The sequence below is a fragment of the Gnatocerus cornutus genome, chromosome 5, assembly GCF_029298725.1.
Source record: "Gnatocerus cornutus isolate USDA-ARS CGAHR chromosome 5, icGnaCorn1.1, whole genome shotgun sequence".
NCBI classification, from domain to species: Eukaryota; Metazoa; Arthropoda; class Insecta; order Coleoptera; family Tenebrionidae; genus Gnatocerus; species Gnatocerus cornutus.
In genome coordinates this window covers 15,179,845-15,196,786 of record NC_142237.1, presented here as the reverse complement: position 1 = coordinate 15,196,786, position 16,942 = coordinate 15,179,845, and the positions used below count along the sequence as shown (strand labels likewise).

At 33.9% G+C, this 16,942-nt stretch overlaps 2 protein-coding genes across 8 annotated transcripts in view; both read left to right on the top strand.

Moving 5' to 3' along the window:
• The window catches only part of LOC148175032 (cyclic nucleotide-gated channel alpha-3), a 53,985-nt gene extending 40,607 nt beyond the window's left edge, over window positions 1–13,378 (top strand). For 4 of the 5 annotated variants that reach the window (XM_088036228.1, XM_088036227.1, XM_088036226.1 and 1 more), the window contains 3 exons: window positions 1,941–2,108; window positions 4,942–5,160; window positions 10,651–13,378. In XM_088036228.1, the coding sequence (XP_087892354.1) occupies window positions 1,941–2,108; window positions 4,942–5,160; window positions 10,651–10,922 (659 nt within the window). In that variant the 3' untranslated portion in view covers window positions 10,923–13,378. The remainder of the gene's footprint in view (window positions 1–1,940; window positions 2,109–4,941; window positions 5,161–10,650) is intronic. The other variant, XM_088036229.1, reaches the window with a different exon arrangement.
• Window positions 13,379–14,013: 635 nt separating this feature from the next.
• On the top strand, window positions 14,014–16,469 carry LOC148175031 (pickpocket protein 28-like). Of its 3 annotated transcripts, XM_088035856.1 has the most exons (8): window positions 14,014–14,085; window positions 14,334–14,642; window positions 14,691–14,933; window positions 14,980–15,237; window positions 15,285–15,754; window positions 15,807–15,881; window positions 15,932–16,136; window positions 16,184–16,469. In XM_088035856.1, exons 2-8 carry the CDS (start codon window positions 14,446–14,448, stop codon window positions 16,413–16,415), a joined length of 1,680 nt encoding a protein of 559 aa, XP_087891982.1. In that variant the 5' UTR covers window positions 14,014–14,085; window positions 14,334–14,445; the 3' UTR covers window positions 16,416–16,469. The 3 variants fall into 3 exon arrangements, with proteins under 3 accessions (XP_087891982.1, XP_087891983.1, XP_087891981.1); XM_088035857.1 differs by having other exon boundaries at window positions 14,051–14,642; window positions 15,807–15,866; XM_088035855.1 differs by having other exon boundaries at window positions 14,051–14,642.
• Window positions 16,470–16,942: the final 473 nt, after the last annotated feature.

Below are 16,942 nucleotides of genomic sequence, written 5' to 3'. Positions count from 1 at the left end.
TTTTGAGGGTGCAGTACTTCAACCTCTGCATGTCACAAAATGATATCCTGCCCGGCTTGTATTTGTCTACCCTTGCAGTAGTAGTAAAACGAACTTGTGGAGAATTCATAAATGCATCACTCTTATACACCAAGAGATTTCTGTTATATAATAAACGTTGCTTCGCGTCACTGGTTTTATGACAGTCTGGCCTGGTTTTTCCGCTTGCAGAATATAACATCCAGAAAATAAAAAGATCGCTGGAGCACTTTATTGAATGGACGGTCGAGTACAAAATAAGGATGGAGAAATGCATTTAAGAATTCTTTCGTACATTAATGTATTCATCCAAAATAACATTAAAAGTGACGTAAACTGCCAACAAGCACGTTCTAAAATGAGACGAACTTCTAAAGACATAATTAAATTTTTTATCTTAATTGTTAGTAGTGGAGCTCGGATTATATGCAAAGTACGTAGTTTGTCATATGCACATTTTCTCACAACGGGAAAACTTAAAACAATATTTCCACGTTTTGTAATTTGTAATTATAAATGGGAAAAACAATTTCACGATGGAAACATATTTTTATTCATACTTTAATACTGAAATGAAAACGCTCAGAACTCTTCGAATTATTTCAGGAAACAAATTATTGTAAAGTTATTTCTTCAAATAGAAATAAATTCTGAACTAGTAAAATCCATCCAAATGAATTAAATTTATCATGTTCAGTTTTTGGTTCTTTGCTTTCATGGTTAGCGAAATTCTTTGAATAAACAAATAAATACTTTCTCTATTAAATTGTATACAATATTAAATTTTATAAATTCTAACCCTCATTTCTAGTTCTAAAAAATGAACTATGTGCGTTGAATTTTTAATGAGTACTTTTTCTATGTTTATATATAGGCCGAATAACCACAATATTAGATACCAATGTAGATAATATTTCTCAAAAAAAAAATAAAAATTCGAATGGGGCAACCCGCCGTGACCAAACGCCCTCCATTGAACAACGAGTAAATTCAGATTCACCACGAAACATAACACTTTTTATAACTTTATTTTTATTACAACACTTATTAATTAATATTAATTATCACTGGGGTATGTTTTTTCAAAAACAATATTTTTTAGCTATTGTATTTTACTAATACATTTTCTACAATTCTCTCGTAAGAAATTCTAGAATTAAATTTTCTAGTCTATGCATGGCAAGAAATGTAAAATTTCTGCACTCCGTAAATATTTCCTTTCCATGTTCTCAAAGACACAAACGTTTTGTTAAAATTAGCCAAAAAAAATTGGATGACTTACTGGATTTATGTAATCATTTTTTTTTATTAAAAGTGCTACAGAGCAAAATTTACTTATGTGTAAATAATAATGTCGCTTTCTTTTGATTTTATCGTCACAGCAATGAATTCAAAATGACAACGAACGATGGACGCATTTTTCGATATTTAAATTTGTTGTTTAACGCATATAATCCCAGCTTTATTCATTAGTAAAATTTATGTGCTATTTTACACGTAAAACCTATTTCCATATACTTACATTAACGCTTTGCTCGTTTCCAAATCTCTCCAGTTTTGTAATTTATTCAAGGGAAATACATTTTGCAGTTTTACGACCACCTTTCTGCAATTTATACCCACTAATAACCACATAAAAAATAAAAAACGAGGTGGCTTCAACATGTTTGAAATTCTCGCCAAAACATTTCCCCGAGATATTTCATCGTAGTTTGGCAACTATTTTGCGTTGGCCTCGATATGCACAAAAATGTATTTCTTGAAATACCTAAGCACGTTTCAGAATAAAATTCTTTGTTCTTTAGAAATCAACAATCACTGTAAATTCGAGAAAACAGTTGATGTTGGCATGTTTTTCTACCTTTGTCTTTTAACTTGAGACGGCCCGATCCCGTTTTAAACGCTTTTAAATAATTCCGTAGGAAATAGAAGAACAGCGAGTGTGAGATCAGTGGGGTACAGCGATTTATTTGTATTGAGTAAAAAGGACATGTGGGACGTTTTAAAAGAATATCCTGCAGCTAGAGTTCGTTTGGAAGCTATAGCCGTCAAGAGACTCGAGAAATATAAGAGGGCGCCTTTGGAGAAAGGTAAGTGTTAGACCCCAACTCTCAATCCTAGATTGCTCAAGCACTTTCATTGTGTAAAGTCCTCAACTCATCGATCATCAATACAAGTATTTAAGAGTGTTATCTGTTTAGATTTAAGTGGATTGGGAAGTTTTTAAGCTCACTTTAACGACGTGTTGAGATGTTTCGAACGCCATTACCTAGTAAAATTACTATTTCTCCGGCTACATATTGATAAATTATTCCACAAAAGTTGGAAAAGTCGCTCGGCCTCTCCAATTTGGACTTCATGAATAATAGAAAATATGTCCCGAAGCTAATGCCACAATTTACTTCTAGAATTACACAAAACAAGCTTCCTGCAATAAAACAATAAAGAGAGCCTTTGAAATAAAATCTTTACGAGATTTTCACACACCGCACTCGTCTTATTGCCACAAGAAAATATTGATAAAAACTTCAAGGAAATCTCAATTTATCTTATTTCTAAAAAGACTCCCCAAGGGTTTTCCTGTCTCTCTAAAGCTTTTATAATCGCCCTAAACCAACCGATCGTTCTGTTTTCTAACTTAACAGAGTTTATAAATTCGTGGTATCTACAAGATAAAATCCCTAATACCGACTAGGGATTTACTTACAACCACTGACTCGGACTCGCAGTTTACCACATACTGAAAAAAACTCTCAAAAATGTCTGAGCTTTGGAAATTAATTGAGAATGAACGTCCATTTTATTACTTTCAATAAGTTAAATTCAGTGCTTTTCGTGCCAAATTACATTCTTAACAATTTCATGCTGAATTTATCGTACAAGCCGCCAGAGAATAACAACCACGTTGTATTGTTACAAACTTAAAAAGGCAGCACCTGATCATGCGAAAATAGTGTGTTTTCAATTACACCCAAAAGACTAACCTTCATTTCCCCCAATGTTACACCATTTCATAACATTATTACTTTAGAATGAATTGTTCATGAACCGATGAATGAGCGCTGGAACACACAGAATGTAATTACTGATATTACTAAATTGAATTTGGTAGTGGGTGCAAGTGAAATAGCTACCTGCGTTATTCATGAACGCTTCTCAAAATCTTAGAATCTGAACATAATTATTTGTCCTTAGGTAAGTTCAGAAATAGAGATGAGAAAAATTAAAAAATATGTTATTCATGCATAATTCACTGAGATTGTTTTAATAAAGTTTAATTAATAAAATCGAATATTATAGTGGTATTAGCTTTATAAACTAAAAATATTTTTGCATTTGTGCCGATATCCAAATAAAATAATTATGCTTTGTTAGAGGTGCATGTGTTCAGAATTTCATTTCATTTCAGTTATTAGCGAATAAAACCAAACCTAAAAGAGGAATCTGGTTTTACATTTCATGACATGTGCGATAATCCAATTATCCAATTTTATTTGCGCATCAACATGATGATACCTAAGGTAAAAATGATAGATGCACCAAATCCGTTTTATACTCTTACTCGTACATTCAGTTAGTAAAACTGAAAAGAGCACAGCAAACTCTATGCGGAGCATTTTTTTTACTTCAAAGATATAAACTGAAACGTATTAACTGACAGAACTGAATTAAAATTTCATTCGAAGTAAAAAAACTTCAATTTCACGACGCGGTGCCGATGAACGGTTAGATTTATTGCATGCAAAATTCCTTCTCAATATTTGTATCTACTTTTTAAAATAATCGGAGATCACAGTCCTACATCATCGCCAATAATTTTCTAAATTGACACTTTTTTCCTCAATGTGTTTTTTTATCGTCTCCTCCAACTTTTTATTCAGCGCCGTATTACTCAGTGGACACATTTTCTGCTTCCCTCATTTTTTCCTAAAAAACATCCATAAAAACTTCCATTGCCGCATTTTTATTCCAATCTAATGTTTTTGCTTAAATGTTAATTTAACGAAATGTGTAAAATTTCCTCATCTCCATTAATTAGAAAAGTTCTGGCTAACCAAACAGGTTCTTATTACGTGTATTTATAATACCAAGTCTGGATAGAACGCAAACAAAAATGCATTAAAAAGTATATGCAAATAAATGTGCATGATGAAATTAGTTTGTTGTAATTTAGTTTGTAGAAACTAATGCTGTGTTTGTAGAAGTTTAAAGCTTTGACGAGCTTAAATTAGCTATGATATTTAGATTTTTGTTTGTAATTTTAGCGTAAAAGTAATGAAATTTAGTGACCTGCACGAATTTTATGCGTACGTTTTTATAAAAGGCCAAAAATAGCGCACTGCGAAATTTCACATTTCCAGTAAATTTATTACCGCTGTTAATGCGCCAAATTAATATTGCACTAATTATGTTGTAACAGCTAGTAAGGGTACCAAATCTGGAGCGCAATATTAAATTTACTGATTATTAATCTAGAAATAATTGTTTACGTAACTTGATCACGCCTGAGCGTCCATACTTGAAGTATAGTCTTATAAATAGACATTTGATTATTTATCATCAGATATTTAAACAGACGGTGAACTTTAATTAGTGCTTGAGCTTCCTCTAAGCTGGATCTCGACTTCTTGGCATCAAACAATAAATAATGCAAATTATATTAATTCAGATACATCCGCCGAGCTGCACCGCTTTACTTACTCAAATAGCGAACTTAATACCAGCTGAAAGTCGCGTCAGCACCATTTAAATAATTGGCAATTTCATCATGGCAACTAGTCTAAATTGCTGGAATTTTCGAGGAAATTTCCGCTTCCTGTTCAATGATTCGCTCGTCACGTGGAGCGTTTAATAACAACTGTTTATACATCTACCTCGCTGCGATTTTTCAAGAGGTTAAACTTTTATCTGCTTGCTTTACAGCGGCAATGGGACGTAGTCAATCCACTCCTGGTCTTGTAGAATCTCGTGGTAAAGTTCCTTTAGAAGACATGTGGATACCTCCGGCGGTTGTAGGATATACTCCAGCTTATCCTAGGTCTTTAATGGGATCTCCACCAAGACCTGTTCCAGATAGTCCTCTAGGATCCACCAGTAGTGGAAGGAGTCATCATCATACTCCAGCGTCACATGCAAGATCAGGTAATTTTGCCCTACAAAAACTTTTCCAATTACACCGGCCAACAGGGGCTCTGAACAACCAAGTCAATTAAATAATATTCTATATTTGGACGCCAGAAAGTAAAATTTATTTCGTGTCCACCCTAAAACTCTGAGTTAGAATCATTAGGAAATACGACTTTTGTGCGTCTCCTCAATATTTGTTCAAGACCGTGCTCCATAGAAAACAATCTGTTCTCTTTGTCGGTGACTCTTGAACTTTAATCCAATTTACCGATGACAGTTTCTATTCCCACAGTTTAAGTTCAAACAAGAAGTTATTAGAACAGCCTTCACCGAAAATTTTGTTACATTTGGGCAACTGGGTTTATTTATTTTAGCAAAACTTGACGCAGTTGGCTGGTTTCCACCGTTTCAAATTCGTGTTGCACAAATGATCAATAATTGAAACGATTTCGATAGTAAGTGCTACTAACTATGCCCGCAGAGAAAATTTAATTAAATACCTTACAGGATCTGACTGCATGTGGTAAAAAGCAAACAATCATATCAACACGGGTGCAAATTTTTGCTGGTTTTACACCAAATCAAGTTTTTTATAGAGAGCCAACGAGCGAAATTTATTTATTGATTTGTAGGGCAAATTTTTGAAATTTAAAATTATTTGTTTCATTTACACGAGTTTTGTGTGAGCCATTAAGACTGGCGTTTCTAATAGATCTTTTACTGTTAAAATCTTCACTCAGTTTTCTTATAACACGTCAAAATTTTTAGATATCCGTAAAAAACTTTAATTACAAGAGTAAAAAGCAGAAATTTAAGAAATTTGAATTTTGGAGAAACCAAGATTTAGAAAAAAAAAATTTTAGTAGTTACTAGTGTTTATGTATTCATTATGCCAAATTGGCAAACTACTGGAGCAAAAAAAAACAATTTTAAATATTTTCATTGGAAGATCCATCTTTTCTTCATAACAAAATGGTGAATATGATGAACCCAAAAAAAGAATGCTTTCATTCGCTCGCATTATCTTTATCAAAATAGTTTTTATGACAAAAAACGATCCAACTTGATTATAAACGTTCATTCATTGGCTAGATGTCCGAAATTGTTGTTTATTGGATCAATTTCTAGGCTTATTGCAAACTTCCAGATCAAAATAAACTAATTTTAGAAATGATCCTCCCTTTCTTAATAACAAAATGGTGAAGATAATTGAAGTCGAAATAAAACCACAAAAAGAGTGTATTCATTAGCTCGCATTATTATCTTTATCTCAAGAGTTTTTATGACAAAAAACACACTAACTCGATTGCCATTGGCTAGATGTACAAAACTGTTGTTTATTGGATACATTTCTTGGCTAATTAATTCATGCACAAACACGAATCAATTTATTGGTTGCTGATAATATAAAAAGAGACAAAACATAAGAAATAGGGTTCTGGATTTGCTACGTAACTTTTTCATTGGCTGGAAAAGATAAAAATGTACCCAATTACAAAAGAGACAAATTTAGTCATTTTGATTTATGCGACGACGACAAATTCTCTAGTTTTTATGAATAGATTTGGTCATAAAAATTTTCTGAAAGAAAATGACTCGGAATTCGAATCTCATTCCTCCAAAGAATGGCCTATAAGAATTAATGAATCTCACAGAATTCAAGAAGAAATCTAAAGAAGAATGAGTGTCAAGAATCAGAATAGAAAAAAATCTAATGAATTCAAAACATTGTTTTCCGCCTTTTCCTTGTTAATTTTAGACTTGGACAATTCTTATAAGAAATTGAGTTTACAGGTTTACACTAAGAACAATGTCTCTGAACTTAATTGTGGCGGAGCGGTTGTTGGTGGCTCTTACAAATGCGGCTAGAGAAATTTATGTTACGGACAAGCAGTTGTATTACAAGTCCAGAAGCCATTGAGATTGTCAGAGAAGTCGGAGGCAAGTCGGGTAACAACGTTTGAATATAAAAATGTCTCCAAACTTGTTACCCACAGAACTAGAAACTTGAAATGAAATTCCAATTAAATAATCTTATACTTTTCGTTTAGAATCACCTCACATACGTCAAACTCTCATTTTTTATTCCACTTCCTTTCCATTTATTGAATCGTTCGCTTAAAGTCGTAACTAAATCACCCCATTTTCTGGAAAATTAAAGCTACCTCCCTAGAATTTTCCCGATTTAACAAAACGTACCCTTTAAAAGACAGCCAAGGAGATAAAACGATGCTTCGTCAGAGAAATCATCTCTAATGCTCAATGCTATTGACGTTTTCAAAGCGTGTTAGTTTGTAGAACCGAAGCGTGCTATTAAGTCAATGGACGTCACTTCGAACATTTGTTGAAAGATGTGACTCCAAGTACTGGCACCTGTTGCTTAAGCCTGTTAGAAAAGGTGACAGAAGCGCAAAATTTAGCAACTTTCATACAGTGTTCGGAATACTAACTTTATCATGAAAATCAACCGCTGAATCCCAACTCGATTAGTTAATGCTTGCATTAGTTTGGCTGTAAGTTTGTTATTGGCAGCTTCAAGCCAATTTTAGTTAGTGTGTTAAAACTTTTTCGTTGCGCATCTTTAAAAATGTCTTCGTCAAGCTTGATTATGCATGGATAATTTCATTAACTGCTACGTTAACTTAAAGTGACTCCTCAATTAGGTAGATTCATGTTAAGCGACATGGCGCCATCAGTTGATTCAACCGAGTTGATGCATGTACTAAAGTAGATTCTAATCACTGATGCACGTCGGCCAAGAAAGTTTAAAATGGAAACCGTTTTGTACTTGTATTGTCTCGTGAAATTAGCCCTCATGTGTGGGTCCTCTATTACAGATCAGATTGCTGGTGTCGCCCTCACCATTCCGCATCACAAAAAGAGGCGCGTTTTTATTATAGTCGGATCAATATTACAATGTTTATTACAGTTTGTCATCTCATGTAACAAAGTGTCTACACAGGTTAATCATTTCAACAAGAGCAATTAGTAGCCTTGCTCCCATAAATTAGAAAGCCAACAAGCAGTTAGCCGCTCAGTCCAGCCGAGCTTTAGAGAAATGGTAGTGTGAGGTGAGGTGTGAGTACACATCAGATATCATGTTTCAGTGTAAGCTGATAGTGCACGATCCGAGTACGCAAACACTGTATATAATTAAAGGCATAGCAGAAACTCTCTCAACAAATTGAAATACTTTACGATTTTAAATTTCACACTAAGCTTTGAGCTATTCACAAAGAGTTGCTACATGGTAGACAAGTTTAAGTAGATAGCTCAGACTAGTGCATAAAGTAGAACGTCGAAATGGTGGATGCGCCGGGCTACGTAAGAAACAGTTCTTGTCTCTATTTTCTTGGAACTTCTGTAGATTATTTATGTTAGCACTCAGTATGAATTTTATTCGACGATTGACCTACAATGGACGCTCCGGAGCCATAACGTCCAACATTGTCCCAATTCGATAAACTTGAAACCGTCATTTTTCGCAACGAAACACTCATAAACTTGTTGCAACGTCTGTCACAGTTTTAGTAAGTTTAAAATAGAATCTTTATGGAAGTTTACAAACCAGTGACCAAAAAATGAACACCAGTTTATAGGTCACGATTTAGGGAAGCTACAAAATATTTACTTACTGTCACTGATATGGATTTTTCCGATGGAGATACAGTTTAATTAAATTCTTTCATTTAAACAAACAAGCGTACAATTGACGTTCCGTCAGGATTGGTTTCTGATTGTCACTTCACGTTTTTGTTAACAGCGACATGCACTCGTAATTACGTTTCGTGTTTTGAGGTAAACATTCCTCGAGTTTTACAAGAAAATTATTTGTTATTCAAATTATCTCACACGTAGTTTGTTGATTACTAACAAAAAGCAAAACACATTGGTTTTTTAGTAATGGATTTTATTGCAATCGGAATGTTAATAACATCCCGAACATCACGCATTATTCAAAATTATGCTAATTACATACTTTTTAATTTGATAATTAACAGTAGGAAATTTTATTAATATAATTTTGTTATGTTTTCTCGACGTTACTTAAAACGAAAATTTATAGCATAATTTGAGCAATATCAAGTTTCAGGCTTAAGTAAACAGCTGTTTATTTGAAGTTTCAGCCTGCTGATATTACACTTCTATTGATATAAATATGTAGATAAAATATTGTTCTCTTTGAGATTGCTACTTTTGATTTTCAAATTTATGCTTCTTATTTCTCCGGTTGCTAATTGAAATTTTAAATTCTCTCGTTTATTTACAATTTTTTTCTTTGTCTTAGGACAAAACTTGTGGCCACTTCTATAATCGTTTATAATGTTAAAGAAAAAAATTTAGAAGTTTGTATACACCTACAATTGGCCAAGTTTTAGACTCTAACAAAAAACATTGTTTTTATTACCGATAGTGTGGCGTCGCGACGTCTAATTTTTAGCAAATTTTGAGTTTTTGTGAAAGTAATTGCTAATTTTAATTATTTTCAATGTAACTGACAGCGGTAAAATTGTTGTTTTAATCTGAAGCACATTAGAGGATAACTGACATTTTGACACAAGTTGTTACAAACTATAACGTCATAATTTGATGAAACAGTTTTTTTTCTAAAATTTTTAACAAAATTTGCACTAAATTTAAAATAAAAATTGCGATATTTGTAAGATAGATATATTGAAAAAAAAACAGGTAGCGTAACGCCAAAGTATAGGTGATAAAAACACATTTTTGAAAGAGATTCTAGCGCTTGTCAGCTACAAACATGTGGAAATTTCCAATTTTGTATTTTTAAAATTAAAGACAATTTAAAGTGTTGTCGGACCCTGTTTGTTCATATTAGAAACTTTTATAAGATTCCAGGGCGATCATCAGCAAATTAATAAAAGTAATAAAAACAACGATCAGGTAGAAAATGCAAACACATCAACCTATTTTTATTACGGCAAACATTGCAATGAGTAATCGACGATAGAATAAACCAAATTTTTCGGAACATTACCACAAGAAGCCCATTTTTCTCTTCACAAACTTGGCGACAAAATCCTTTTTCAAATGAGTCTATTGACCATCCAGGAAAGAATGTGGACATATCGACGACCACGACGGACGCAAACCCGCAGCGCGACATTACTTCTGACATATAGAAAATGAGGGCTCTATTTTACTGAAGACAAAGTTTCTAGACAATTAAAATCCATTTCTTTGATTTTTAAGTGACCGTGAACGAAGCGCCCAAATTCTTCTAGTCGTTTTATTTGCATTATTTGCATTATTTCCTCGTAAAACATCAAAAGTGTCATTTTTTTCCAAGTGACCATAAATTTTAATTTTAATCTTCGTCGCAGAAATAGATTCTGTTGCTATTTCACATATTATTGTGTTTTGAGGTTTAGGTTGATCAGGTATTCAAGTAACATCAACGAAGTTATCATTAAGTGATGTAGTTGTGAATGTCTGAAATTAATATTTAGCCATGCTGATTTAGCAATTTATTCATGATTACAGGCACAACGTTGCACTGCGACAGTATGACGCAGCTGGTATCGGGGACGGCGTCTCCTCTTCTTGGTTCTCACGAAGCGCTAGAATCAGAAATCAAGCGATTGCGTGAAAGACTTCACACTGTGGAAACCGAAAATGCGGCAATGAGCGAGAAATTGAACCAACAACAGTGGGAGTTGGAAAACCGACTTGCTGAAATAGAGATGCAAATATGCGGTTCCAGATCGACCAGCAGCTTGGAAGACAACGAAAGAAACAGAGAGAGCATCATTTAACAACAAAATGCGCTGCCTTACCACATACTGAGAACGCCAACGTATGCGTTCGTTCAATATATTGTGTAACGGCGGCATTCCAATTGACATTTAAAAACGATTTTTAGTGAAATTTTTACTGTTGCCAAATTGTCTGGTGGACCGTTCACGAAATAACTGCCAAAAATTTATGTAAATTTTCCCTAAGTTTAGTGTACACCACCCTGTGAGTGAAACATATGTGTTATATTTGTCATGGTGCTTCGATCGATATTCGATAAATGCGTCAGTCGACGACGGCGGTTCTATACATAATTAAATGGTGTCAAAGTTTTCAGAGGAACACGTTATTACATCAGTTCACATCGCATTACATCAACTTGCCTTTTTACATCCCACAAAAACCAAAACGAATTATTTAGTAGTGACGTCAAATCCGCCCATTTCCAAACTTTATACGCTAAAATTATTTAAAATACTCTTCAAAAATTTAAGCGAGCTATGCGCTAAAACTTCCAAACTTTTTACTACTGAATTGAGGAGTTCATTTATTATATTATAACACATCGAATCCAATATCACGTCTCTACCAACATTATGAACTCTAATAATAATTCGCTCCCCGACTGGATAATGTTTAATCCAATTAAACTGATATTAATCATTTCCATCGCAAGACATTAGACAAGGAACTTAATCTAATCGCATTCAGCCTCCAAGTTTACCCCAAATTTCTTTATCACCGCTAATATAGAAACATCCTCTTCACAAGAAATTAAAACGCGGTACTAAATTACTTTTACTTTTTCATTGGGTTTGAGAAGGCTTAGAATTTCAAACCTGTTGGTAGCATTGTCTGTCACACTTTCAGGCTAAACTTTACTTGACATGAAAAGAAGTCATTGTTGACGCTTTATTTTTAAATTCATCTGATAACCAGTTATAATATCAAGCGCGATTGACAACAGTGCTAACAACCTATTAAAAACTCCAAAGCCTGAAAACTCAAAATTAAACTGAATGGAGACCAGAACATCTAAAAATGAATATTCTAAAAAAAATACACCAAAATGTTCGCGCCCTCGAATGTGATGTGACAGTTAATGCGTTGTAATGAATGTCTAGATTGATGTAAGTTAAATTAGAATCGAAATAACGTGCTCCTCTGACAATCATTGTGTACTTTACACAAACATGGTACTATGACCTTAATCAATTTTAATTATAATAATTATAACAAAGACTATAATGAATTAATTCAGTTATGATGAATGAGATCTAAACGGGATGCATGCGTAAAAGAAAAAAAAAACGAAATGGCATAACGATTTAGTTTTCGTGTGCCAATTTCAAAAGGGCGGCCCGAGTGCAGGGACCAAACTTATCCTAAGTTATGATGCGCATCTGAATCTTTGATTCTTTCTGATCCATAATTAAGTTTATAAAATTGCTTATGTGACGTAGTACTGAATGTTAAACAAACTTTTCAGAAGAGTTTCAGGTCAACATTCGTCTTCGCAGTAGTCCAAATGTTGTTTTACCTTCCAATCTCACCTTTTAATAAACTGTCTATAATAAACTCATTCGAATTAATTAGAATGTAAAAATAGATAATCGTAACTATGACAAATACACTAATTATTAAAGTGCCTAAATAAAATTAGATGTATAAAGATAGAGAAATAACATAATATATGAGATTAACAGAAGACGCGTGTGTCTCGACTCCGATTTTGTACACAATTTCAAAGTTTTTTTTAAGTTTTCGTTCCGTACTACGCATTTTAAGCTAAAAGAGCTTGACACATATTTTCCGAAAGCATCAAGGACGTTTGCGACGCTCTAAAAGTGAAAGTATTACTGCCATGTTTATCATTCTTATCACCTTTTATCTCATTCTAGTCCATAGTTTTAGCTACTTAGACTTTTTTAGAGCAGTCTCTTAGATGCGGTAGATCCTTTCCAAGTTTGCTTCATCTGTTGACATTTCCGTAGGATGCTGAACTCAAAAAAAGAAAACCCACCACCAGTGAGACCAAATACTTTAAGATATTTTACCTGTATATTGCTTACGACTAGAATTCGAATTAAGAATTTGTACAAGTTATGTTGATAAATCAATTTCCATACAAGAAATTTGAAAATATTACTTACTTGGTATAGAAGCAAATTTTACGAATATATGATATGTTACTGAAAATATTTGTTGCTATATTGTTATATAGGTATATTTATAATTCGGAGCGTGTTTATTATATGTACTTTTATTTATATCCTAAATGCGAGTCTTATGATAGCAAGTGTTTGCCAATTTCATATCACGGTCTTCTTTTGAGTCTTTGTTAACGGTGCCAAAATAGCACAATAAACATTACGATTTTATCTCCTTAGCTAAACCCATTATTCGATTCTCGAACGTTTTCATTGTTATACCCAATTATTGATATGAATCCCATTAATAAAAAATTTTAATTCTACCTAAGCAGTTTTTCTCCTCCAGTGTCGAACTAAATGAAAACTTCAACTTCAGTCTCAACTTCAAGAATTAAGTAATAACCAAACCAAAATGTACCGACAGCGGAAGTGACTTAAGACAATTGTTTAAGTTTTTCTGATTTAAAAGAATTTTTCCGCAACATATTAAAATGTGTTAAAAAATCCTGAAAAACCACTTTCATAAAACGAGCACGTTCTTGTTTCCAAAATGTACAATTTGTGCTATGTCGATAGTTTAAACAGAAAAACAAGATATCATTTTTTTTATTTTTTTTCCTTTTAAATCATAGATGTTGCATCAATGAAAATAGATTAATACTGACTGCCCCAAGCTAGGTTGCAGTGCCAAGTCACCTCTACTCTCGATAGAGACCTACTGATGCTTCAGATAAAGCAAATTTTGCTTCATTAAATCAGCTTCAACCAAAAATTTTCATAAATTTATGTTAAGTATTTTCACTAAAATTTAAGGTTGGTTTACTTTTCGAGCTCTCCTGGTAATTCATTTCACATTAAGAGTTAAGAGATTTTTTATAAACTATACCTCATTATCTCATTACCATCAGTAACAAATTAATGTGCTGAAATTCTCTTACTTAGTTTTATAGCCTCTGGGAGACCACAGACATTTAAAATCTACGACCGGAACTCTCGTCGTAAACAAAGAAAATATTAACATCATCTCAAGGTAAGGCAGACGGCTTATCACTTACAGGTTCACCTCCTAATTTAAGGGGGATAGAAAAACACTTTTTAAAACACAGTGCTGTGTCATGCCAAAATAGCCCCAACTATGCCTTATTATTTCTTACCACAAAACAATTAAGGTGTAAATTACAGACAATTTCTACCACGATTCTCATTAAAGAGATAATTTAACACAATTTTCAATTTAAACAACGATAACTCCAATAAATAATTTACTGATGGAATTAGCCAGAAACGAAGAAAGTTCAAGGTTTCCTAAACAACCATCCTGCTCACCGGTTCGGAGAGTCATCCTGCATCTTTGCGTGGTAAAGCTTAGTCATAACCATTAAAATCCAACATGACAGTGCTCCGAATGTGTGTTGGTAGCGAAAGAGGTGATTTACAACTCGATGACACCAAACATACAAGTAAAGAAGACGGAAAACGGAACTATTCCTGTGGAGAAAATCTCTGTAACTACACGGAAGAGTACTGTTCCTCCGGTACAATCCACGGTATTCGCTACTTCGGAGAAAGACGAACACTCATAGAAAAGTAACCAAAATTATGGGAGTTTCTAGAAGTACGTACAAAGTTTTTCAGGTTGTGGTGGGCCATCAGCATTTTGCTATCTTTGTGTTTCTGTATTTATTTGATCACAAACACGTATATTAAGTGGCAGACATCTCCAGTAATTGTAAGTTTTGCAACGAGAGAAACTCCGGTTTGGATGATTCCGTTTCCGGCGGTGACGATTTGCCCAGAGTCAAAAACGAGGACGTCTCTTTTTAACTACACTTACTACTTGCACCGGAAACAAGCTAACTTAAGCTTGACGGACGATGAGTAAGTTGCAGTTTTAATTTTCGAGTACCAATTACTATTTTGATAGAGAGCGGAAATTCGGGTACTTGTCGTACATCTGTGACACAAACTTAGACGTGGAATACAAGTCCGGGAAATTTGCAGACGAGAGAATGCTGGATTTCTTTGAAGAAGTGCAACCTAACTTCTACGAAAACTCGTTCGATTGTAAGTACTTGGGGGAGAAGTACAATTGCTCGGAACTCTTCGTTCCTATCATTACGGACGACGGTATTTGCTACACTTTTAATATAATGGACAGAACTCAAATTCTATCAAACATTGTGTAAGATTTTTGCTTCGACCTAAGTCAAAACTAAAGTCTAATTTTAGTGCTCATCATAAAAACTACCATAAAACGACAGTTTCTAATGACTGGAGCATCGAATGGGGCTACAACACAACATCTGATATTGAAACTTACCCACGCCGCGCCCTCTTTGCGGGAATCCCCTATTCCTTGCAAATCAAGTTAAAAGTGCATGAAGATGATATTGACTACACTTGCGGAACTTCAGTCAAAGGTTTTAAGGTTCAAATTGCGCACCCCCAAAGACTCCCGAGAGTGAAACACCAACACTTTGTTATTCCATTGAACAGAGTGGCAAAGGCTGGGATAGCCCCCGATATGATGACCACCTCACACGATGTAAAGCAATACAGTCCACTGAGAAGAAATTGCCACTTTCCTTCAGAACGACCCTTGAAGTACTTTAGTGTCTATACTCAAAATAACTGTGCTATAGAGTGTCGGGCAAACTTTACCATGTCTCAATGTGGGTGTGTTCCTTTTTATGTCCCAAGTTCGTTTTCAAAGAGTGTAAAATCGTTGAATCTACATACCGTTTTTTGCAGGAGAAGCAGGAGTTCCAATTTGTGGCGCCGAAAGTCACCACTGTCTCAGCAACGCGATCCGTAAGTATCAAGAAAGTTAGTTTTGAAAAATTAGAGAGAATTAGGACAACAATGTTAATTCATAGATAAAATGCAAAGAGGGGGAATCCAGAAGAGAATCAATAAGATGCGTAAAATTAAATCAAACGAACACGATGACATTCCAGACTGTAAATGCCTTCCAATTTGCACTTCCATGTACTATAATATTGAAAATACCCAAGCCAATTTTGACTGGAGGACCACTTATAGATATAACAAGCACCCATCAGTCAACATAACAGACAAGAAGTAAGACCCGTAGTGTTGAGAATGTACGGTTAGATTTATGTTTCCAGAATGAAAATGTCCATGTTGCAAGTATTTTTCAAAGGAAACCAGTTTATAAACTCTGAACGGAACGAGCTGTATGGATTTACAGACTTTTTGGCCAACGTTGGTGGTCTTTTGGGTTTGTTTATAGGCTTCTCGGCTCTGTCAATGGTTGAGATTATTTATTATTTATCGCTGAGGATATTTTGTAATATCGGAATGTTCGGGAGAGGAAATTGGGGTGGAAAAACGGACTAGAAAAAGCGTGTAAATCGAGCTATAATTTTTTTGTAATAAACAGTTACAAATCGTGTTGAGGTTTTTCATTTTACATTAACAAGTTAATCAATTATATGTAATCTTAAACTTTTTTTTGGATTTAATTTTATAAAACCTGATGCTTCAGGTAAAGCATATTTTGCCTTAACAGAAAATGTTTATAAATTGCCACAAGAAATTCCAAACTAGTAGAGTCTTCAAAAAAATTATTAAGTGCAAAACCTGTATCTTAATAATTTTTATGATCAGATTTGCATAAATTCATTTTAAATATTTTCACCAAATTTGTAAAATTGGTACACTTTTTGAGCTCTCCTGGTAATTTATTTCACAAGAAATTTTTATAAACTATACCTCGTTATCTCATTACCATCACTAACTAATTAGAGTGCTGAAATTTTTTTATAGCCTCTAGGAGACCACAGATATTTGAAATCCAGGACCGGAATTCTCGTAGTAAACAAAGAATAAATTAACATCATCTCAAGGTAAGGCGGACCGCTTAT